The sequence below is a fragment of the Melitaea cinxia genome, chromosome 29 (assembly GCF_905220565.1).
Source record: "Melitaea cinxia chromosome 29, ilMelCinx1.1, whole genome shotgun sequence".
NCBI classification, from domain to species: Eukaryota; Metazoa; Arthropoda; class Insecta; order Lepidoptera; family Nymphalidae; genus Melitaea; species Melitaea cinxia.
Genome location: NC_059422.1, coordinates 797,854 through 824,324, shown reverse-complemented (window position 1 = coordinate 824,324; position 26,471 = coordinate 797,854). Strand labels below are relative to the sequence as shown.

At 42.7% G+C, this 26,471-nt stretch overlaps 1 protein-coding gene across 1 annotated transcript; it reads right to left on the bottom strand.

Moving 5' to 3' along the window:
* On the bottom strand, positions 1-25,957 carry LOC123667876 (mediator of RNA polymerase II transcription subunit 16). Its single transcript, XM_045601709.1, is given in 20 exon segments — positions 1-88; positions 374-514; positions 1,060-1,160; positions 4,827-4,927; positions 6,262-6,401; positions 6,853-7,022; positions 7,636-7,798; positions 8,795-8,881; positions 9,817-9,937; positions 10,643-10,760; positions 12,516-12,620; positions 13,525-13,668; positions 14,684-14,748; positions 14,955-15,071; positions 15,926-16,114; positions 22,051-22,220; positions 22,466-22,694; positions 24,127-24,259; positions 24,722-24,899; positions 25,896-25,957. Coding segments are annotated over 20 exon segments (2,571 nt in total). The 3' UTR covers positions 1-51.
* Positions 25,958-26,471: the final 514 nt, after the last annotated feature.

Here is a 26,471-nt window from a genome sequence, read left to right as displayed (position 1 = left end):
AAAAAAAATCATTCATTTATTACAATATTAACAACGAGTATTTTAATAGCTTCATACGTTGGAGACAAGCGTCCATTTTCCACCACATCTGAAATAAATAATTTGTTTTTATATACACGTATAGAAAAACCCAATTTATTTATTTTTTCAAAAATTCACCTTATGCTCATACAAATATAATATAAAAAACAGTCATTATTGTGCTGTAATTTATTTAAAAATTACAATAATTATGCTTTCAAAGATTTAATTTATATCTTTATTTTAATACTCATTAAATTTCAATCAACGACCACGTTAAAAAAACAAGCTAGTTTTGATTAACTGTATTGTCTTGTAGAACATTACTCTATGTATCTATAATACTACGTACCTGCAAGCACTAATAAATCGTCCATCGTAAGCTTTTTGTAAGGGATGTCGTGAGGGCTGTGCGGCGGCGAGGGCTCTCGCTCCACAGCGTCCACACTGACGCCATTTTGCCGCCCGTCTCCCACCACCCAAGTACATATATCTGTTGATTGATATGTTATTATAAAATAATAATCATGTACAATATTATTTTAACCGAGTTTAAAAAAAGGTTACACTGACACCATTTTTTATACGATAATATTCTTGAATTAGCGATTATAAACTTCAACAATAGAAAAGATAATAACTAGCATTTTATAAACCTACGCACTATAATTTTACAATATTCTAATTTCAGGCGAACTTATAGATTAAATAAATTTAAATATAAAATTACAAATAAAGAAAATGTATGAAGCTGTCACAAAAGCAAATGATAATAAGGAATAAAATAATAATTTTTCATTTATAAAGCTGAAATTAAATTCAAACTTTTATTGATTACAAGAAAATTTGCGATCAATACTATCAAATTTAAGTAAAAAGAAGTACTAGCAAAAATATTAAGTCGCGAGTGAATAGGTTACTTCTAGGTAAGTGTGTTCCATCTTACCACATTATCACTTATCATCAGGTGAAATAGTGCTCAAATGCAAGCCTATCATTGCATAAAATGAAAAATAATATACCAATAAATAAAAATACCTTATAGAATCCATGTCTAACGATGGCGTAATATCAGATTGCGCGAAAGGCGGTGGTTCTGGTACATAGCGCAAATATTCGGGCTCCACTCCATATTCGAACTGATAAACAGAAACATATACAAATACTAGATGTCCCTCACTGTTTTGATCGCAATAGAATTCATGGCCACCGTTATTTTTAGCAGCACACTTCAATGAAGTTATTGAAATAAAAATAAATAAATAAAATATAAGTTTTCTATAATGTCAGAGTTAGTCTTAAACAAATACATAAAAAATAAATGACACCATTACATGATTAATATTGTAAATCTTAAATAATATAAAGATGTATAACCGTATTTTTACCCAATTCCGGTTTTTTGTTAGTATAGTCCACACTAGTGTGTATTTTTATTAATATTAATTTGTGATTGATGTAAACCAATTTCAAAAAAAACAAATACCTAATTTTTGTTATTGTAATTTTTTATCAACTAATAATTGTCATATACAAAATAATTTTCCAAAGCATGCGTACTTCGTTGATAGTTGCTACCAAGATGAAATAGTAATTTTGATTTATACATTTTTTAATGTCGAATGTCTTTTTACAGGTACGTCGATTAAAGAATATCCATAAAAAAAATCTCATCGTTCCTTATGCTCCTAAAAGACTAGATTTGATTTTCTTTACACTGAAATTATTACACTACTGTTTATATATGTATAACAAAAGTATCGTAGAAAGATACGCTTAAATTGCCTGTTTTACAATCATGCATTTTGCTGCAATGCTTATCTTACGAATGATTTACGGGGGATCCTCTTAGGAAGCTGGCAACAATGAACCCTCGGGGAAAACGCTGGTGGGATTGCGGATATGCAACCGCGTCCCCGTGATCCCAGGCGTGTCGAAGGAACGCCTACCTACCTAACCTAGGGGGGTTTTAGTTGGTGCGAATCCCATATTATTTTACTGAGGTAGGGCACAGCAGGAATTTCCTGCTCAAAATATGGAGCAGCCCGACTGGGGTAGTACCTCGACCTTAGAGAAAATCACAGCTAAATAATACTGTTTTCAAGCAGTATTGTGTTCCTGTTGGTGAGTAAGGTGACCAGAGCTCCTGGGGGGATTGGGGATTGGGTCGGCAACGCGCTTGCGAAGCTTCTGGTGTTGGTATGGTATGGTATGGTTAACACGGGCTGGTTTCCGCAACTCGACGACTTTGCGCCTATTTTGCGTGTGTGGGAATGATTCGATTCACTTTTGCCACCCAAGCTCCTCCAGAAACTTTAGAAGCTTTTTTGGCTTCTTGAAGATCTCCGGAAGTGTCTCCAGGGTGCCAATATGTTGTGCCCGGTAAGCCGCTACACCTGGACAGTAAAGAAGTACATGCGTAGCCGTTTCTTCTCTTCCCATGCAAGCTCTGCACAGGGGACTGTCGGTAATGCCCATATTAAATAGGTGTTTGTTATACGGACCGTGTCCAGTCATTAGTCTCAGTTGGCGTCTGTCCAGATTTATTAGAAATCTTGCCAATTTGGCATCAATTTCTGGCAGCGCGAACTTGGCTTGCCTACAGTCCTCAATTTCGAACCACAGTGTGATATGTTTGCGTTTCATGCGTTGTCGAATTTGGCCTTTGAGCCAGCAAGAAGGTAACGGTATAATCGGTTCGGCCCCTATAGCCGTCATACTTGACCCCTTCTTGCTAGCTCATCTGCCTTGTCGTTACCGCGTGTGTTGTTGTGACCTTTGATTCATTGCAGTGTGATGTCATTATTTTCACCTACCTGCATCAGGGTGTTATGGCATTCATAGATTATACCTGACGTGGTCGAGTTACTATCCAGTGCCTGTAATACTGACATGCTGTCCGATAATATACGGATGTGGGATTCCTTTACGTTCCTCCTCCCGATTGTTCTGGCTGCCTCAAGTATACCCAAGCACTCTGCTTGAAACACTGTGTTATAGGTACCAATGGGTAGTGATATATTAATATTTAGGTCTTCGGAGAAGATACCGCTTCCTGACCCTGTCTTCGTTTTTGAGCCATCCGTGAAGATACTCAGGTCTCGCCCAATTGAGGCTACACATGAATCCTCTTCCAGCTGTATTTTGTATTTTTTATCAAAAATTTATTTGATCTGTATTCCGTCATTTGGTGCTTCCATGAACGGAATGTCTTTAGCTATGTCTTCCAGAATCTTAATGTGTGGTGTGCCTGTTGAACACAGTAGTTTGTGAATCTTTAGTCTTACTGCAGTAGTTGCAGCTTCTTGTTGGATAAATAGGTGAAGTGGCAGAATATTTAGCATGGCCTCCATTGCCGTTGTTGGTGTGGTTCTCATGCTGCCCGTGATTGCCTGCACACCAACCTCTGCCAGCTTTGTAGCTTGGATTGTGTTGTGGTGAGGAGCGTTCTACGCCACCACACCACAGCTCCATAGCTGATCATGGGTCTAATGACCGCAGTATAGAGCCATAGGGTCAGTTTTGGTGTAAGTCCCCAGCTCTTGCCTATCATCCTGCGGCATTGCCAGAAGATGATGCTGGCTTTGTTTAATTTATTTTCTATGTGTTTGGACCAGCTTAGTTTATTATCTAGTATTACACCTAAATACTTTACCTCTGTGGTTAGATTCAGGGTTGAGTTAAGGAGTTTAGGTAGAGTGTAATTTCCCAAATCTCGTTTGTTCGTGAACATCACTAATTCTGTTTTGTTCGGGTTAATGGATAGGTTATGCTCCTCGCACCATCTTTCTACTAATAGCAAGGCTGTCTGAGTTAGTTCACAGAGTGTATTTGTGAACTTGCCCGCCACGAGTATGACCAGGTCGTCTGCGTAGCCTATTGTATAATATCTGTTGTCGTTTAGCAAGGATATTAGATCGTTAACTACGAGGTTCCATAGCAAGGGTGATAACACCCCTCCTTGGGGACATCCTTTAGCAACGATGGCGCCTTGTTTGTTGTCATTGTCTACTCTTACGATCCTGTTTGCCAGCATGTTCCTGATCCAAGTAATTATAGTTGGATTTGTTTTGTGGCGGTTTAGTGCTGTAACTATGCTGTTGAAATTTGTTTTATCAAAGGCCCCTTCGATGTCTATAAAGGTGCCTAGGCAGGATTCCTTGATTATAAGTGCTTCTTCAATCTTGCCCACTACAGCATGTAAGGCTGATTCCGTAGATTTACCTGCACTATAAGCATGTTGATTCTTATGTAGGGGTACTTTTGGTAGTACGTTATCTCTCAGATACCTATCGCATAGTCTCTCCAAGGTCTTTAGGAGGAAAGATGTGAGATTGAGTGGCCTATAGGACTTTGCGTCTGAGTAGTCTGCTTTACCGGGTTTAGGTATGAAGATAACCTTTACTTCCCTCCATGATTTCGGCACATAGCCAAAAGCCAGGCAGGCTTGAAAGATTGTGTTAAGTGTGTGATTCAATCTTGTGCCTCCCCATTTGAGGAACGCAGGGTAAACAACGTCTGGTCCTGGCATTTTAAATGGCTGGAAGCTCCTGATTGCCCACGCTGTTCTCTTTGGCTTCTGGTGTTGCAGCCGTCTATAAGCTATGGCAATCGCTTACCATCAGGTGAGCCGTACGCTTGTTTGCCGACCTAGTGACATAAAAAAAATTACCCACGGCTTGCCCAGGCCGTGGTGTATAATGGATTTCCAAATTTATTTAGAGTTATTGTGGAGAGCAGACTTAGACTGGATAAAATTAAGACAGATAATTAATTGTTATGTGTTGTTGTGAGGAGTGACTCACGAATAGCGGCCAAGCCCTCCCATGCGGAGCGGCGACACAGCACCGCGGCAGAGCGTCCCACACGCGCGCCGGAGCCTGGGCGCATAGCACCGCACACTCCTCTGACGACAGAAATAAACATTTCGTACTAAACGATTCCCAGTAGCATATTTTATGTTCGACGTCCGGAAACACATACAATAAAAAAGTAAAAACGACCCAGACCATGTTTGTATGACCCATACATAGGAAGGGATCGAACCCGCAACCACCAGAACAACAACTTATGTATTTGCTATTTTTGTTGTGAACAAAGATCTTCACTACATAGTATAAAACAAAGTCGCTTTCTCTGTCCCTATGTCCCTATATCCCTATGTATGCTTAAATCTTTAAAACTACGCAACGGATTTTGATGCGGTTTTTTTTAATAGATAGAGTGATTAAAGAGGAAGGTTTATATGTATAATAACATCCATTAAATAGTGGAGAAATACTGTTAATTTTGAGTTTTCTAATGTTATGTCGTAAATAATTTTTTTTTTTTTCGCTTACATTGCAAACGCAGCCTGAACCCTACGAGATTTGTCAAAATAATGTACTAAGAATTGTACACATTGAAAAGGTCTACAGAAAACTCCGCTATGGTATATGTCTATCTCTTATGGATATCCCACAATAACATTTTTTTTTGTCATTTACTTTTTACGACAAATAATGGCTAATTTTCAAAGCGATTTTAACCAATACAGCAATAATCCTTATCTAATTAAATACCTTAAATACATTGTTGATTTAATATAGCCTATATAATAATATGGCCCTTTACAGCATATGATTTAAATGAATATTTTCGAAGATATTACAGATTTAAAAATTGCGATACGTAGCGTTTGCGGCGGTTCCGGCCGGCTTTTACTCTAAAGTTAACGCGTGCGGGCCACGGGCGGTAATGAATAAATCAAAACTACTGGATCGATTTTAATCATTTTTTTCAGTGAATGACATAGGCTATAATTATATTTTATACTCGTGTGAAGCCGGAGCGGGTCGCTAGTAATACATAACATAATATTCTGATTTGAGATAAACAAGGATACAAGATCGAAGATTAAAATAAAATAAAAACGGGTGTGCTTTAGACCACACGACTGAAGTAAAATTTCTTTAGCTCCTAAAGTAATATACGAAACGTAACTCCCTCTTTCTATCTTCACTAACTTATATCACCCTCTCAACTTCAGTTCACCTCGCCCCATCACACTTTTCGTAACGCTCTCGTTACGCATTCACCAGCTTACTCCCCAAGTCAAGCATGTGTGAAGAAGTTTTACTAAAAAAGTTCTACTATTTGACTGATTTTGATTAGATTTGAAATAGTATGAAGTTTATAAATGGTTTACGTGTATAATGAATTACTTGTATAGGATAAACATGAAGAGCATAATATTCTTACCCAACAAGTCAGGTTTATGCGGCATGGAGAGTCTAGACAGAGCGCGGCCTAGGGCATCCCCCCCCCTGCCACAGGCCCTCGCCAGCACCACTAGTCTACGGAGAGCCCCGGCTGCCCCCGCTGCACACCATAACTCATATCTGAACATACAAAGTTACAAAATTATAGCGTCGACACGAGACGCAGGACGACAGCCAGGTATGGTCCAACTGCTGGCTTTGAAACACACAGGCCGAAGACGGGCAGCGGCGTCTTCGGTGCGACAAAGCCAGTACTGCGGTCACCGACCCGCCTGCCCAGCGTGGTGACTATGGGCAAAACACATGAGTTCACGCCATTTTTGACGTGAACTTGTGGAGACCTATGTCCAGCAGTGGATTGCGATAGGCTGAAGTGAGTGTCACAAATATTTCGTTTTAAATAACGCGCCAAGCGTGCCATACAAGTAAGCATTGTGTACATCAGTGCGTAAAATAAGGCATGGCTTGTTGATTCTATTACAGGAAATTTTTCTCTTACAGCTATAACACTTGGAACACTTGAAGTGTGTATGATAAAACTTCCTAATAAATGTAGTTATAGGTTTCTCACCCGTGCTGGTGCTGCATCTGAAGCAAGTTAGACGGTTGCATCGCAGCCAGCGCTGTGAGCGCTGTGTGCAGCGCTCGCTGCAGCGGACGTCTGAGAGCTTGTAGCGGTTGCAGCGCTTGAAGTGTTCCTTCGCTGGTCAGGTCCATTTTAGCTTCGAGGGCCAGGAGATTCTGGAAAAGTTTATTTAATTGAACGAAAGTTTCATTTCTTTGAGAAAGTGACAAGTGGTGATGAGAGTAAAATATCATGTTGATAAAGTGAGGGAAGGGTGATCAGGAGTTTGTATTGGGTTCTCCCTCATCGTCTGTGACATAGTTATTGTGCTGCAGCTAAACCTTATAGTTAAAGCACTTGATACGTTCCTGGTGGTGCAGGTGTTACGGTGGTCGCTGACCATCAGGCCGATCGTGTGATTGTTTGCCATCATAAGAAATACTGGAGTTTACATCTTTGATATCAGGCCCAGCATGCAGATGTGAAGGAAAGTAGAAAGTAGGTGGCTCTCTCCCCATAACGCTCCTGGGGGGATTGGGGATTTGGTCGGCAAAGCGCTCGAGATGCTTCTGGTGTTGCAGACGTCTATAAGCTACGGTAATCGCTTACCATCAGGTGAGCCGTGCGCTTGTTTGCCGACCTAGTGATATAAAAATAAAAAACAGTTGGTCACGGGGTAGAGGCAGATGGAGGGTCAGTTGCTATATGAGACATACATAGCATACATTCACATACAAGTACCTGCACACACACACTCACACCCCCCCCCACACAAACACACGCACACACCTTGTCGTGCTCGGGCGGCGCGTGGTCGTCCTGCAGCGCCGCGAGCGCGGCCAGCGCGTCGGGCTTGTCGTCGCGCAGCGCTGCAGCGCTCGCGGCCCACGCCGCACTGCACAGCTGCAGCGCGGTCAGCGCCGCGGCGCCGCTCTGACACGCGCTCGATAGACTGTCGCAGACGAACAGCGATCATTGTTGTTGTTGTTTTAAAATTTATCCCCAATAGTGAAAGGCAAAGGACTATAATCCATACAGCCTAGTTTGAATTTGTAAGTTTCGTTCTGATATATCAAAAGGCCGGAGCCAAGTCTGAAGTAACTTTATTTTTCTTCTGATTCGATGACTGGTAAAGTAAGGCCGAACAGCGATCATTGTATTTATCATGTGAGGCGGCTGTGCGTGCAGGGGGTTTTAAAAATTCAGGAATCAAAGGAAATTTAAAATAAAAGACTGAAATTTTACTATGAGCAGTGCTAGCGGTATATTGATTAAATAATTTTTGTTCACCGTCACTTCCGATCAGCTGACGCCTTACAAAATAAAAAAGCAATTGCGTCTTGAAGCGACGATGAGCCTGATGCTTCAACAGAGGGGGGGGGGGAATTCAAAAACAACCAAGAAACACCCAACCTTGGTTACAATCCTTAAACTTGATACTCGTATGCTAAGAGTATGTAACTTTCATATTCATACGTAACCGAAAATGTTATTTTTTTTTTTTATGTCTCTAGGTCGGCAGACAAGCATACGGCTCACCTGATGGTAAGCGATTACCGTAGCTTATAGACACCTGCAACACCAGAAGCATCGCAAGCGCGTTGCCGACCCAATCCCCCCCCCCCCCCCAGGAGCTCTGGTCACCTTACTCACCAACAGGAACACAACACTGCTTGAAAACAGTATTATTTAGCTGTGGTCTTCTGTAAGGTCGAGGTACTTCCCCAGTCGGGCTGCTCCATATTTTGAGCAGGAAATTCCTGCTGTGCCCTACCTCATTTAACTTAAATTATATAACACGCAACAGTAACTGAGATAAGTCAGCAAATCCATTATTTTAAAACGAGGCATTACGTGTGAATGTGGCTATGATTTAGAATATACTCAAAATATTAATTATTCCTCTTAACAATAAAAAGCAGTTACATAAACTAAATGTTGACCACACCTGCATAACGATATTCTCAGCTTCAGCCAACTGTGGTAGTAATACTGCTGGAAGGTCTGGGGTTGCCTCTGGAAATTCTCAGTCAATCTGTAAATATAAAAAAAAAACCCTATAACTTATAAAGAATCACTTCAAATATTTCCTTAGGTTATTAAAAACCAATATTAACTTAACGTTGTTGCAGTTGTAATATCATGTACGTGTCAAATTTACCAACTTTTCAGGTGAGTAAAAAAAAACCATACACTTTTACATAGGTACCGTTATATTCATATTGTTACTTTGTTATGATTAGCTAAAACTGGAAGTCTTTCGACTTTATAGCGAATTACATCAAAATATCAAAATCACCAAAACATAAACATGATTTTTAGAACTTCACAATATAATACAAACAGTTGTTTAGACACAAAAATTATATACATATATCTATGTTAAAAATAGTATGCACTATATTTATTTTATATAAGCGACCCGCCCCAACTTTGCACGGGTGCAATGCTGATACTAAATATACTACAGAATGTCTTTATTTATAGTGTGAAGCTAGCTTATAGCATGGTTATTAACATAATAACAACATTCAAATATGCGTCGTTAGATTACACGTTGTCACAGAATGCGTTGAGAAAATAAAGGTTCACAGCTCGTTCCCCGTAGGTGATAGCGTGATAATATGTAGCCTATATGTTGACCCGACTTTTTAATAATATTCGTGCAAAATTTGAAGTAAATCCATGCGGTACTTTTTGAGTTTATCCCGGACATACATACAGACAAACAGACAAAAATTCTAAAAGCTATATTTTTGGCTTCGGTATCGATTGTAGATCACGCCCCAAGTATTCTTTTAAAAAAATATTCAATGTACAGTTTTGACTTTCCTACCATTTTATTATATGTATAGATTTTTTATTTCGTTTTATTGAGTGCCTCTCGCTCGTATCAGAACTGTATACTTAAGGAAACTTTCATAGTCTTACACTGGCAACAATGGTGCAAAGTTGATCAATTACACTGACCTTTCATAAACAGCTTCGATGATGTTTGGCTTGAGGGTCATCAGAACGTCGAGGGCGTCGTACCCGGACACCATGGAATACTCCAGTAGAGATGTTATGTGCTGCACTGATAGTGGGGTTGCTGGAGAAAAAAATAATCTAATAAAAATTAACATTCCAATAAAAGTCTCAATGCTGGGGAAAATCATCATATCCTATTGAGAATCATAGTGTACAGTGTAACAGTGGAGTGTACAAAACAATGTGTAGTGTAAAATTACGTACCGTCCCACACAGTCGACAGTGTAACAAAGTGTACAGTGCAACACAACGCAGTGTACAGTGAAACATAACACAGTGTACAGTGCAACACAACGCAGTGTACAGTGAAACATAACACATGTACAGTGAAACATAACGCAGTGTACAGTGAAACATAACACAGTGTACAGTGCAACACAACGCAGTGTACAGTGCAACACAACACAGTGTACAGTGCAACACAATACAGTGTACAGTGCAACACAACACAGTGTACAGTGCAACACAACACAGTGTACAGTGAAAGACAACACAGTGTACAGAGAAACATAACACAGTGTACTGAAGTGTAGTAGTTATAATCCTACGCTACGTACCTTGTATAAATAACTGTAATCATTATTATAGAGAGCAGTAATAAATCATCCTTGGAACAAGTAAGATGTGTTTAATTACATAACAACTTCCCTACATGGCGACCCTGCCAGCCGCGCATACAAACATAACACAGTGTACAGAGAAACATAACACAGTGTACAGTGCAACACAACGCAGTGTACAGTGCAACATAACGCAGTGTACTCACGCACGTCGGGCGCGGGCTGCAACAGCTTGTACACGTGCAGTTGCGAGCGCGAGTCCAGGGCGACGGCGACGCTGCCCAGCGCCGACAGCTCCACGCACCACACGGCGGCCGCCCCACCCTGGGGGGGGGGAGGGGGATCGCGTCATATTTGTAGGTACACTCTCGACTTTATCGACTCAGATACAAATAATAATGATAATTGTAATAATAAGCTCACAAACTTCAAAATCATCAAAATCAGTCAACCCAAATTATGAAACACACATAAAAACAAATATTGGTAGGCACTTGCGCTGTCGTACAACAGATCACCGATCACGCCACCTAGCACATCGTTCGATACTCACCTACCCTCATTCATTCTATTACTCGAGTTATTCTGACATACTCATTCCTATATATTCTTAAAAGACAAGCTTTTGTTATAAAAGCGCTTAAAAGAACATAAAATGTTCAAAACATTTTTTTAATATCATATCAAAAATCAACCTTTCTAACGGGGATCGAACCTGCGTTTCCGACTGACCGTGTCGGTGCTCGAGCCAATTAAACTGAAGCCGCTTAGACTTTATATAAAATCATCATATCAAAAATTTCGATCTAGCGAGTACATCGTTTTCTCCTTGATTGGCTAGAGCACCGACACGGTCAGTCGGAGATGCAGGTTCGATCTCCGCTGGAGCGGTCGATTTTTGATATGATATTTAAAAAAATGTTTAGAATTTCCTAATGTGTGGTAACACAAAAATAAAATCGTATAAAATAAAATTTTCATTTAAAACTCTTACTATCAACCTAGTACGTCATTACACAGTTTACATTATATAAAAGCTTGTCAGATTCAAGTACTCGTATTTTGAAAATTTTAAAAATTAAATTAATCAGATCAAGTTATTTAATAGTTTTACTACATGTTTAAATCTCGCGATAAGCTTCAAAACCTTATCCGCCTTCTATAGAAGTCCGCCATATTGGATTTAGAATAACGTCACTTTATCTTTCGAGTTACTCTCAGCAAGCCCTTTTATTTCATACTCATATTGTAAGATATCATTAAAACTTAGTCCACCATCTTTAGAAATCCGCCATATTGGATTTAGAGTATCATCACTTGATACCCTATTGTAGGAGTGCATTAAAAATAACTAGTCCATATCGTGTGTGTTCCGCCATGTTGGACTGAGAATGACGTCACCTAGCCTACCATGCATCATCCAAACTAAACGTGTTTACATTATTTCAGCTCAATCAGTTGAAGACACAAGACAAACATACACTAACATATATACATTGCAGGTTAACTAAAAGCTTTTAAAATAGTCGAATTGACAACATTTTTCTTTTTTGAAGTCGGTTAAAAAAATATCTGAATACCCGAAGATAATATTCAGTAATCTTGTACTTATATAAGTTTATTTAATCATCCAAAATCTAAACACCCAATCCTCACCCAGACCTAAACATTTGGATGGGTTAGAATTGGATTCTAAAAATTTTTGCCACAGACAATGTTAGTGACGATCGATTGATTGATGAGTCCAAATCACTAAACAATATAATTATTCAATTTAAAACTTAAACCTTTAGAAATTTGACAAATGCTCTACAGTAATAATATATTTCATTTTATCATATGCGTACCAATAGCGTATTTTACAAAATCTGTTATAGATTCCTGAAATTATCAGATTTTCCAAATTTTTTGGTTTATCCAATCTTTATTGAATAATTTGTTGACATTTGTTGTTTCGTTAAGGATCTCAGAGGGTTTAACCCATCTTTCATAGCGACGATTATTTAAAAAATTGTAATCTAAGTCTTACATCTATAGTTCATTTCACCAGACACACCTACTAAGTTCTATATCACTCACCGGAGACACTCCGGGGCCATATTTAGCTTTCTTGGGCGGTGTTGCCGCTCCGGTCGCAACTTCTGGAGCTGAACTACCGCCGGTTACTATCGGTCGGGACACCAGCTGGAAAATTAACGTATGATGGTTGAAGACGTAATAGTCCATATCCTTTTACTTTCGGTTACGGCCTCTCGCAGACGCCAGTTTCTCACAAAACGGTTTAATTTGAGTTTGGACATTTTTCAATTGTATATCAAATTGTAACAACTGCTTTGGTGGTGGTGCGTGTAGTCGCCAGTTCGATTCCCGCTCGTGATGGATATTTGTATTTGTACAAATATTTCTTCCCATTTGGATGTCTATCCTTGTGGGTCTTCCCACCGTGCCTCGGAGAGCTCGTTAAACAGTTGGTCCCGGTTATTATCATAAATACCTGATATGGATCGTTACTCATAATAGGGACCACATCCACTAACCCACAGTTGAGCAGCGTGGTGGATTAAGTTCCAATTCTTCTCCTACATGTTAAAAGAGGCCTATGCCCAGCAGTGGGATGTTACTGACTGAATGTGATATCAACTTGTAATGATCATTTGTGAGACGGTTATAAACTATTTTTTATTTACTAATCTTTTACAAAATCATAGTAAAGACAGAGAAAGATAGATAGATAGAGAGAGAGAGAGAGAGAGAGAGAGAGAGAGAGAGAGAGAGAGAACATGAGACAGCAGAAAGGAGTATGAGACGTAAGAGATATTTTTATTTTTTATATCACTAGGTCGGCAAACAAGCGTACGGCTCACCTGATGGTAAGCGATTACCGTACCTTACAGACCCCAATCCTCAATCCCCCCCCCCCAGGAGCTCTGGTCACCTTACTCACCAACAGGAACACAATACTGCTTGAAAACTATTATTTAGCTGTGGTCTTCTGTAAGGTCGAGATACTTCCCCAGTCGGGCCGCTCCATACTTTGAGCGGGGAAGTCCCGCTTGGGATTATACGTTAAGAGCGGTTAAGAGCGTACGTAGTGGTGGGTGTCGCGCGGCAGCAGGTGCAGCGCGTGCGGCGAGGCGACGACGGCGTGCGCGGCGGGCGGCAGGCGCGCGACACAAACGTGCGTGGCGGGCTCCGCTCCGTCCAGCGGCCACTGCGCCGCCTGCTGCCACGCCTGCCGCAGTGCGAGTGTATATCAGGAGGGTACTTCCACAATACAGACAAGTAATCTAATACTGTATGTACTGTGTGGCTACGGTACTAAAGAATATAGCCACCCCCTCTCTTCCCGTGGCTGTCGTAAGAGGCGACTGAGGGATAACACAGTTCCGCTACCACCTTGGAACTTAAAAAGCCGACCGGTGGCAGGATAACCATCCAACTGCTGGCTTTGAAATACACAGGCCGAAGACGGGCAGCAGCGTCTTCGGTGCGACAAAGCCAGCCCTGCGGTCACCAACCCGCCTGCCCAGCGTGATGACTATGGGCAAAACACATGAGTTCACGTTGTTTTTGGCGTGAACTTGTGGAGGCCTATGTCCAGCAGTGGACTGTATAGGCTTTATTGATTGATTGAATCTAATATATAAAATTCTCGTGTCGCAGTGTTTGTAGTTAAACTTCTCCGAAACGGTTTGACCGATTGTCGTGAAATTTTGTGTGCATATTGGGTAGGTCTGAGAATCGAACATCTATTTTTCATCCTCCGGTTAAGGGAAGTCCAACCTTAAATATTTTTTTTTAATTTTTAGAAAAATTATTTAGTTTCTATTTTATTATGGTTTGGCGTTGAAAAATACATACAATCCTAAATTTTCACCCTTCTACTACCAACCCCTGATTTTAAATAGCGTTCAGCGGACAACGTTTGCCGAGTCAGCTAGTACATTTATAATGTTCTATTTTTTAAACTAAAATGAGTTAAAATAATTTCTAGGAATATACAGAAAGTTAAATTTGGTCGAAAATGAATCAAATTGGTTTCAATCTTCACTTGAGGCTTTGATTTTTTTTTCTAAAAATTTTAATTCGGACACGACCACTTATGCAAAGTATCTCCGAAAGCTACAAACTTTTTAAAATTCACAAATATGTCAAACCTTAATGTCTGAACAAAATGTATACAAGAATGGAAATTCTCCCAAAAAAGTTTCATGCTCAATAAGAGATTGCAAGAGATTCATACTTACGACAGTATTGAAGCAGTCCATTGCTTTGGGTCCTCCGCCGGGCGTCGTGCTACCTTGCACTGGCCCTGAACAAATCATAATATTTTTTTTATAAATATACTGCGATGCAGTGATCCTGGGAGAAGTAGGGTCGGCAATGCGCTTACGATGCTTGTAGTATGACAGGCGTCTATAACCCACGGTAATCGCTTACCATCAGGTGAGCCCTACGCTTATTTACCGACCACCTAGTTGTATATCTAAAACAATACGAATTATACATAGTAGATACCTTTTGATAAAAGCTTGTGGACGGGGTATGATCTCTCCGTCAGCTTCCAAAGAGTCAGATTGTTTCCTGCTATCAGCAGAGCGTCCGTGTCATCTCGCAGCCACCAACAGAGCGATACTGGAATAAATCAATTGAATCTAATGCCAATGAACACCACGAGAGGCTACGGAGAAACACATAGACCCACTAGGGATCGGGGTGTTGATTTTGTAAACAGTTTTATTGATATGGGGCAGAGTAAGAAATAATGTACAAATTCAAGAGCAGCTCGATAGAGGAAGTACTTTAAACTTTAGAGAAGATCATGTAGAAATAATACTATTCTCACGCAATGTTGTGTTCCTGTGGTAAGGTGACCAGAGCTCTTGGAAAGGGTCATTGGGTAGGGTCAGCGATGCGCTTGTGACGCTTCTGGTGTTGCTCGTCTATGGCGCTACGGTAACTGCTCACCATCAGGCGAGTCGGACGCTCGCTTGCCGACTTCGCTTCAGCCTGTAATATCCCACAACTGGGCATAGGCCTCTTTCCCCATGTAGGAGAAGGATCAGAGCTTAATCCACGACGCTGCTCCAATGCGGGTTGGCGGATATATTCTCTACTATGAGTAACGATCGCTATCAGATACATGATAACAACCGGGTCCGATGGCTTAACGTGCTCTCCGAGGCACGGTGGGGAGACCCACAAGGACTGCACAAACACCCAGACCACGGCAAACACCTGTATGGCTACTACAAATGTATGTCACGTGCGGGGATTGAACCTGCAATCGCCAGCGCAACGGGTACAATCCATGGCTGTACGACTTGGCATGGCTTGGCAAGTCGGACGATTTGGGTGTATAAAAAGAACTGTCTCACAGTGAGCAGGCGAGGTGTCGTCGTCCAGGAGGTAGATGGTGGGGAGCGGCTGCAGCGATAGCGAGAGCGCCGCCCCCGAGCGCGCCACCGCCCCCGCTTGGCAAGTCAGACGATTTGGGTGTATAAAAAGAAATGTCTCACAGTGAGCAGGCGAGGTGTCGTCGTCCAGGAGGTAGATGGTGGGGAGTGGCTGCAGCGACAGCGAGAGCGCCGCCCCCGAGCGCGCCACCACCCCCACTGCACACCGCACCCCGCGCCGCCCGCCCCGCCGCCACGCCCCCGCGACCAGCAGGCTGCCGTCTGCCACCACGATATTGTACGTAAACAACAAGTACCTGGATGCAATCTGGGCGCCTCCAAGGCCAGAGTGATAAGATTAAGGCCAGCAGGCCATAAGTGTATATATAAGGTAACTAGGACATAAGTGTACATATACGGTAACTAGTATATAAGTGTAAATATAAACTTAGATAATAAAACTGACAGTAGGAATACAAAAAAATATATAATATATAGTAATTAATATATATAGAAGTAAATTTAGTATAACTTTAAATTTTTGGTCGGTGGACTCACGTAGGATTAGAGATACTAAGTCTAGTTTAAACATTTTTGAATATATATAATATATAATTGTGGGTAACACAAAAATAAAAATCGTACATATTAAGTCTAGTTTAATTAGTCCTCTAAGTTGCATGTGTAAGTACCAAGTTATCGAAACTAACAAAGTAATATTGGAATAATAAAAGCACGGGCATTATGAGCCCGTGGATATATATTGTTATATATAAAAAAAAAAAAAAAAAGGCCAGAGTGAATAGGCTCTTATTAGGCAGGCATGCTCCACCTTCGACCGCATCGTCACTTAACATCGGGTGAGATTGTGGTCGAATGCCTGCCTATTTGTCATAAAAAGAAAAAAAAAGGTGACCAAGATTGGCTCGCTTTTTTTTTTGGTATTTCGTGGTTTTTAGGAAATTTCATTTAAATACGTGTTACATGACAATAAAAAATATGAACCGGTTATTTAAATAAAAAACCACGAGTGCAATAAGGAAAAAAAATGGGAAATAAATAACTGGAGATATGTGGATTTGAACCGGGCTCTTCTCGTTTTAAGTCCGCTGTATTTCCCAACATGAGCTTTTGTAACTTAACAGATAATAGTGTAATCTATTATATATATTTCGATACAGATAGACAGACACGCAGACAGACAGACAGACAAGCAGCAAGACAGACAGACACGCAGGCAGACAGACAGACACGCAGACAGACGGACAGACACGCAGACAGACAGTCAGACAGACAGACAGACACGCAGACAGACGGACAGACACGCAGACAGACAGACGGACAGACACGCAGACAGACAGACGGACAGACACGCAGACAGACGGACAGACACGCAGCAGACAGACGGACAGACACGCAGACAGACAGACACGCAGAAAACAGACAGACACGCAGACAACAGACAGACACGCAGACAACAGACAGACAAGCAGCAAGACAGACAGACACGCAGGCAGACAGACAGACACGCAGACAGACGGACAGACACGCAGACAGACAGTCAGACAGACAGACAGACACGCAGACAGACGGACAGACACGCAGACAGACAGACGGACAGACACGCAGACAGACAGACGGACAGACACGCAGACAGACGGACAGACACGCAGCAGACAGACGGACAGACACGCAGACAGACAGACACGCAGAAAACAGACAGACACGCAGACAACAGACAGACACGCAGACAACAGACAGACACACAGACAGACAGACAGGCACACAGACAGACAGACAGACACGCAGGCAGACAGGCAGACACGCAGGCAGACAGACAGACACGCAGACAGACACGCAGACAGACAAACACGCAGACAGACGGACAGACACGCAGACAGACAGACGGACAGACACGCAGACAGACAGACGGACAGACACGCAGACAGACAGACGGATAGACACGTAGACAGACAGACGGACAGACACGCAGACAGACAGACAGACACGCAGACAACAGACAGACACGCAGACAACAGACAGACACGCAGACAGACAGACAGACACGCAGACAGATAGACAGACACGCAGACAGACAGACACGCAGACAGGCAGACAGACAGACAGACACGCAGGCAGACAGACAGACACGCAGGCAGACAGACAGACACGCAGACAGACAGACAGACAGACACACAGACAGACGGACAGACACGCAGACAGACAGGCAGACACGCAGGCAGACAGACAGACACGCAGACAGACAGACAGACACGCAGACAGCCAGACAGACACGCAGACAGACAGACACGCAGACAGACAGGCACGCAGACAGACAGGCACGCAGACAGACAGGCACGCAGACAGACAGGCAGGCAGAGAGACAGACAGACAGACAGACAGACAGACAGGCAGACAGACAGGCAGACAGACAGGCAGACAGACAGACAGGCAGACAGACAGACACGCAACAGACAGACAGACAGACACGCAGACAGACACAAACGCAGACAGACAGACAGGCACACAGACAGACAGACAGGCACACAGACAGACAGGCACACAGACAGGCATACAGACTGACAGGCAGACAGATAGACAGACAGGCAGACAGACACGCAAACAGACAGACAGACACGCAGACAGACACACAGACAGACAGACAGACACGCAGACAGATAGACAGACACGCAGACAGACAGACACGCAGACAGACAGACAGACACGCAGACAGATAGACAGACACGCAGACAGATAGACAGACACGCAGACAGACAGACACGCAGACAGACAGACACGCAGACAGACAGACACGCAGACAGACAGACACGCAGACAGACAGACACGCAGACAGACAGACAGACACGCAGACAACGGACAGACACGCAGACAGACAGGCACACAGACAGACAGACACGCAGGCAGACAGATAGACACGCAGACAGACAGACAGACACGCAGACAGACACGCAGACAGACAGACAGACAGACACGCAGACAGACAGACGGACAGACACGCAGACAGACAGACACGCAGCAACAGACAGACACGCAGACAACAGACAGATACGCAGACAGACAGACATGCAGACAGACAGACAGACAGACACGCAGACAGACACAGACACGCAGACAGACAGACACGCAGACAGACATGCACGCAGACAGACAGGCACGCAGACAGACAGGCACGCAGACAGACAGGCAGGCAGAGAGACAGACAGACAGACAGGCAGACAGACAGACACGCAGACAGACAGACAGACACGCAGACAGACAGACAGACACGCAGACAGACAGACAGACAGACACGCAGACAGATAGACAGACACGCAGACAGACAGACAGGCAGACAGACAGACAGACACGCAGACAGACAGACAGACACGCAGGCAGACAGACAGATACGCAGACAGACAGACAGACACGCAGACAGACAGACAGACACGCAGACAGACAGACAGACACGCAGACAGACAGACAGACACGCAGACAGACAGACAGACACGCAGACAGACACGCAGACAGACAGACAGACACGCAGACAGACAGACGGACAGACACGCAGACAGACAGACGGACAGACACGCAGACAGACAGACGGACAGACACGCAGACAGACAGACGGACAGACACGCAGACAGACAGACACGCAGACAGACAGACGGACAGACACGCAGAAAGACAGACCGGCACACAGACAGACAGACAGGCACACAGACAGACAGACAGGCACACAGTCAGACAGACAGGCAGACAGACAGACATGCAGACAGACAGGCACGCAGACAGACAGGCACGCAGACAGACAGGCACGCAGACAGGCAGGCAAACAGACAGACGGACACGCAGACAGACAGACAGACACGCAGACAGACAGACAGACACGCAGGCAGACAGACAGACACGCAGGCAGACAGACAGACACGCAGGCAGGCAGACAGACAGACAGACACGCAGACAGACAGACAGACACGCAGACAGACAGACAGACACGCAGACAGACAGACAGACACGCAGACAGACAGACAGACAGACAGACACGCAGACAGACAGACACGCAGACAGACAGACAGACACGCAGACAGACAGACAGACACGCAGACAGACAGACAGACACGCAGACAGACAGACACGCAGACAGGCACACAGACTGACAGGCAGACAGATAGACAGACAGGCAGACAGACAAACAAACACGCAAACAGACAGACAGACACGCAGACAGACAGATACGCAGACAGACAGACACGCAGACAGACAGACAGACACGCAGACAGACAGACAGACACGGAGACAGTCAGACAGACACGCAGACAGACAGACAGACACGCAGGCAGACAGACAGACAGACAGACAGACAGACACGCAGACAGACAGACAGACACGCAGACAGACAGACAGACACGCAGACAGACAGACACGCAGACAGACAGACAGACACGCAGACAGACAGACAGACAGACACGCAGACAGACAGACAGACACGCAGACAGACAGACAGACACGCAGACAGACAGACAGACACGCAGACAGACAGACAGACACGCAGACAGACAGACAGACACGCAGACAGACAGACAGACAGACAGACCGGCACACAGACAGACAGACAGGCACACAGACAGACAGACAGGCACACAGACAGACAGACACGCAGACAAACAGACAGACAGACACGCAACAGACAGACAGACACGCAGACAGACAGACAGACACGAAGACAGACAGACAGACACGAAGACAGACAGACAGACACGAAGACAGACAGACAGACACGCAGACAGACAGACAGACACGCAGACAGACAGACAGACACGCAGACAGACAGACAGACACGCAGACAGACAGACAGACACGCAGACAGACAGACACGCAGACAGACAGATAGACACGCAGACAGACACGCAGACAGACAGACAGACACGCAGACAGACAGACACGCAGACAGACAGACAGACACGCAGACAGACAGACAGACACGCAGACAGACAGACAGACACGCAGACAGACAGACACGCAACAGACAGACAGACACGCAGACAGACAGACAGACACGAAGACAGACAGACACGCAGACAGACAGACAGACACGCAGACAGACAGACAGACACGCAGACAGACAGACAGACACGCAGACAGACAGACAGACACGCAGACAGACAGACAGACACGCAGACAGACACGCAGACAGACAGACAGACAGACACGCAGACAGACAGACACGCAGACAGACAGACACGCAGACAGACAGACACGCAGACAGACAGACAGACACGCAGAGAGACAGACAGACACGCAGAGAGACAGACAGACACGCAGAGAGACAGACAGACACGCAGAGAGACAGACAGACACGCAGTGAGACAGACAGACACGCAACAGACAGACAGACACGCAGACAGACAGACAGACACGAAGACAGACAGACAGACACGAAGACAGACAACAGACACGCAGACAGACAGACAGACACGCAGACAGACAGACACGCAGACAGACACGCAGACAGACAGACACGCAGACAGACAGACACGCAGACAGACACACGCAGACAGACAGACAGACACGCAGAGAGACAGACAGACACGCAGACAGACAGACACGCAGACAGACACGCAGACAGACAGACACGCAGACAGACAGACACGCAGACAGACACACGCAGACAGACAGACAGACACGCAGAGAGACAGACAGACACGCAGAGAGACAGACAGACACGCAGAGAGACAGACAGACACGCAGAGAGACAGACAGACACGCAGAGAGACAGACAGACACGCAGAGAGACAGACAGACACGCAGAGAGACAGACAGACACGCAGAGAGACAGACAGACACGCAGAGAGACAGGCAGAGAGACAGACAGACACGCAGACAGACAGACATACATGGGGAAAGAGGCCTATGCCCAGGAGTGGGATATTACAGGCTAAAGCGAATCAAAAATCGACCGTTCTATATAAAATACTGATAATATGTAACTGTAATATGAAACTTTGAATAGTTACGGGTTTCTGTAAAGAACTCACTATAGACAGCGCCACGGTTCGCTTAAACCGAATATAAAATTCATCATATTAAAAAATTTCGATCTACGATAGTACATTGTTCCATAGCTTAATTGGCTAGAACACCGACATGGTCGGTCGGAGATGCAGGTTCGATCCCCGCTGGAACGGTCGGTAAACAGATTATAAATGAAGGTCGATTACTCTTGTGCGCGATGGAGGCTGCGCAGACGTGGTCGCGCGCGGCGCGCAAGCAGTCGGAAGCCACGAGCGCGCGCGCGCCCTCCCCCCCCGCCAGCGCGCCCTCCCCCCCCGCCAGCGCGCCCACCAGCCCAGTGCGCGACACCACGGCCGCGCCGCGACCCGCCACGCCGCTGGCGCCATCGACACGAACACGTACGTCAAAACAGGCTCATTCCAAATTGACATAACTTTATTAAATTAAACTTAAAAGCACGTTCGTGTCATCATCATCATCACCACCATCACCATCATCATCACCACCATCATCATCATCATCATCATCATCATCATCATCATTTCAGCCTATCACGGTCCACTGCTGGACATAGGCCTCCACAAGTACACGCCAAAAATGGCGTGAACTCATGTGTTTTACTCATAGTCACCACGCTGGACAAGCAGGTTGGTTTTGCAATATTCATTCATACATAATGTAAGATACCTTATATACCATTTCATACAGAAAAAATCTCACCCAAATCCCTTAAGCGTAGGAGTGGACCTCAAAATCTGTATCCGTTCACTGATCGGAGCGTCCGGCTTCTTCTCTAGAGCCACTACCTTCCTCCCATTGTGAAAGAATGACGCTTTGATTATGTGTTCACCTGAAAATATTATTCATATTAGTCATACAGGTAGTAAAATGGATGATTAAGACTTATGTATATTAGACGTATGACCACTTGTGGATAACGTTATTTGACATATGACAGTATATAAATCCCTTATGCATTTTACAAAGTTTCGGTTCGGAGCAAATAATTGATCAAATTTGTATGTCTCCCGGACCATTATAAAACATGAATTTGCAACTACAATTATAAATACCGTATTTCATAAAAAGAACTTGTCAGGGTTAGGAAAAACACAAAACAAAAGGTTCCCGCCACGGTTCCCTAAACGATACCATAAAAAGAGCTCTTGCCACCATCGACGTTCCTGCTCTTATCGAGCCTACTGGAATTAGTCGCAATGATGACAAGAGACCTGATGGATTGACGTTGGTTCCCTGGAAAAGGGGACGGAAGCTTTTGTGGGACGCAACCTGCGTTGACACACTTGCTCCGTCTCATGTCAGGGAAACAGCCTTAAAAGCGGGAGCCGCAGCGGAAAAAGCTGAAACGACTAAACGGCACAAATATTCGTCACTAATTCCAAATTACATCTTTGTGCCGTTTGCAGTCGAAACACTTGGACCTTGGAGTAGCAGTGCTAAAAATTTTTTAAATGAGATAACACCTCGCCTTATTGCCTCCACTGGTGACAAGAGGGATGGTGCATTTTTTGCCCAGAGAATCAGCATAGCGATTCAACGGGGAAATGCTGCCAGCATTCTTGGCACAATTCCACGCGGACATGATTTATACCAAAACTATCTATAAATATTTAGTTCTTAAGTTGTGAATTGTAAATATGTATAATATTTTGTATAAATAAAGTTATTTCCCCATATTAAGCTAAACAAAAGCACAAATGACCACATCACAACAACCATCTGTACGATTTATACAAATATTTAACATAAGCAGTGTGACCCTGTGTAGTCACTTGCGTTTCAGCTAATTATGGTAATCACAGCATCAATGTATCGTCAAATAATAATAGAAATAATTGTGGGTAGTCTTGCTATTCTTATTGTATTGTGGGTTATTGAACTACAGACAGACTATATTTGGGTATACAATACAATTTAGTTAATGGAAATCATAGACATAAATAGGTAAATAAACTTATATAACATTTATTTTGGCTTTTAGAGGCTGCAATCTATAATTGGAGCCATATGTGGGTTGTTGAACTACAGTTAGACTATATTTGAGTAATACAATACAATTTAGTTAATGTAAATCATAGACATACATATGTCAATAAAAATTATATAACATTTATTTTGGCTTTTAGACGCTGCAATCTACAATTGGAGCCATATGTATGCCAGGATAATGTTTTACGTATATCACTTCAAGCTTTTACCTGTAACTTCATAACTATACCAGAAATCATATTAGGAACGATTGATATTATTTAAATACTTACCAGGAAAGTTAGCAGTGTATAAACACGTCCACTCATTGAGCAGAAAGTCTTTCTGTCCATACACAGATACGTTTCCCACTGTGGTCGCTACTAGCAACTGTTTGCCTTCCCCGTCCCATTCCAACGCTGATACCTAATAAAAAAAATTAATAAGGACAATGTATTCAAGATATGTAACTCATTTTTGACACCATTTAAATAAGTTTGGGGAACGAGTGTTCGAGTTTAGTGTAGCTTACACACGCCTACAACACCAGAAGACCCTGCCTATAATACCCCAAAAGCTCTGGTCACATCACTCACCACAGGAATAATACACTGCTTGAAAGCAGTATTATTTAGCTGTGATCTTTTGTAGGGTCAAGGTACTTCTCCAGTCAGGTTGCTCCAGATTTTGAATATGATATTTCCTGCCTCCCCCTACCTCAGTTATGAGTGAGTCAGTTATGAGTGAGTCAGTTATGACTTCAAAACATAGTTTTATCAAAAATAGTTTAAATCAGTTTACATAACTTAAGTATATATAATTATATGTATAGAGACCAAGAAGTATCAGTAATTTGTTATGCAAGATATGAGATAGTATGTTACTTACTGGATGAACAGTGCTGGTCACTTTATGGCTGTCCCATGGTGTGTCAAGATCACATACATACACATGACCTCCCCATGTATCTCCATCAGTGTCTGTTAGCTCCGTCAATGAAGTAAACGCAATAATGTTGCATGTAGATATTGTGCAAATTGGACGAATTATTTCTGGATCCGTGGTACTGAAATAAATAAAATATGGTATTAACAATATATTTACAAAACAAAACACAGTTTTTTTAATAGAGTAACAGTGGACTTTATTCATGATTCTTCGGTGCACAATCTATATTCCGAGTCAGTTGTATTTACATAATTTCAAAACATTAACATTGAGAAAAACAACAGCATTACAATAATAATAACATTACTACATTTTCGGTTTAAGCGAACCGTGGCGCCGTCTATAGCGAGTTATTTACAGATGGTCAGTCGGAGACGCAAGTTCAATCCCCGCTGAAACGGTAAATTTTTGATATGATATTAAAAAATGTTTAGAATTCCCAATGTGTGGGTAACACAAAAATAAAAATCGTACACATTAAAAATAGCACGGTGTCGTCTCCTATCAAAGATTTTCATTGTAATATGAAACTTTGAATAGTTACAGGTTTCTGTAAAGACCTCACTATAGACGGCGCCACGGTTCGCTTAAACCGAAAATAAAAATCATCATATCAAAAATTTCGATCTAGCTGGTACATCGTTCCATAGCTTAATTGGCTAGAGCGCCGACACGGTCAGTCGGAGACGCAGGTTCGATCCCCGCTGGAACGGTCAATTTTTTATATGATATTCAAAAATGTTTAACATTACTACATGTTAAAATTAAAAGTTAAAAAATTTAAAATTGGTCTCAAGTACAGTTGCTTTCCTTAGGTAAGTAGATCAGGGCTCTTGAGCTTCGGTTGCAGGGTGGGCAATGCGCTTGCGATGCTTCTGGTGTTACAGGCATCTATAAGCTACGGTAATCGCTTACCATCAGGTGAGCCGTACGCTTGTTTGCAATACTAGGTGTATAAGAAAGAAGTAAAAGATTGTAGTATGTAGAAGAATTGGTATATTATAGGATTTTGGTGATTGCTAATTAGGCTTTCAAATTTTCCTTATATTGACAATAAATCACATAGAACAATGTTTATTATGAAAAAAAACAGTAAACAGTAAAATAAACTTACATGTCAAAATGTGGCGGTTCACATTTCAGAGGTTTACGTCTCACGGAATAAATGAGCTCCATTTTATATTTTATTAGACTACTGGACCATTTAATATAAATTAATATAAGATAATAAATAACTAAGCATCACAAGCATAGAAGCTGTTTTGTCTTTCTGACAGACTGACACTAAATGACATAGCCAAAATGACATGTTTTGTAGACATTATTTGTCATTTTCTTTAGATGACTAAGATGAAACAAAACGCAATAATATGTGACATAACGAAAACGTCTGTGGCACATGCCATTTTGGCACTAAACTATTCTATTTAAAATTATTACTTCAAACGAAGCCAATACATTTTCTATTAAATTATGAGTAATTTTTTTTGTCATTGTTTTCAACCTACCCCATTATACTAGTACCTACCTACCTACCCCATACACTACATAATATAAAACAAAATCGCTCTCGCAACGGGTTTTTTTTTGCAGTTTTCACTGTTATTTAGAAAATTTATTTCCGAAGGTTTATACACATAAAATGTAAAAACTATTTAAGAAAGAACGTTTAAAATAGTATAATTTTGTT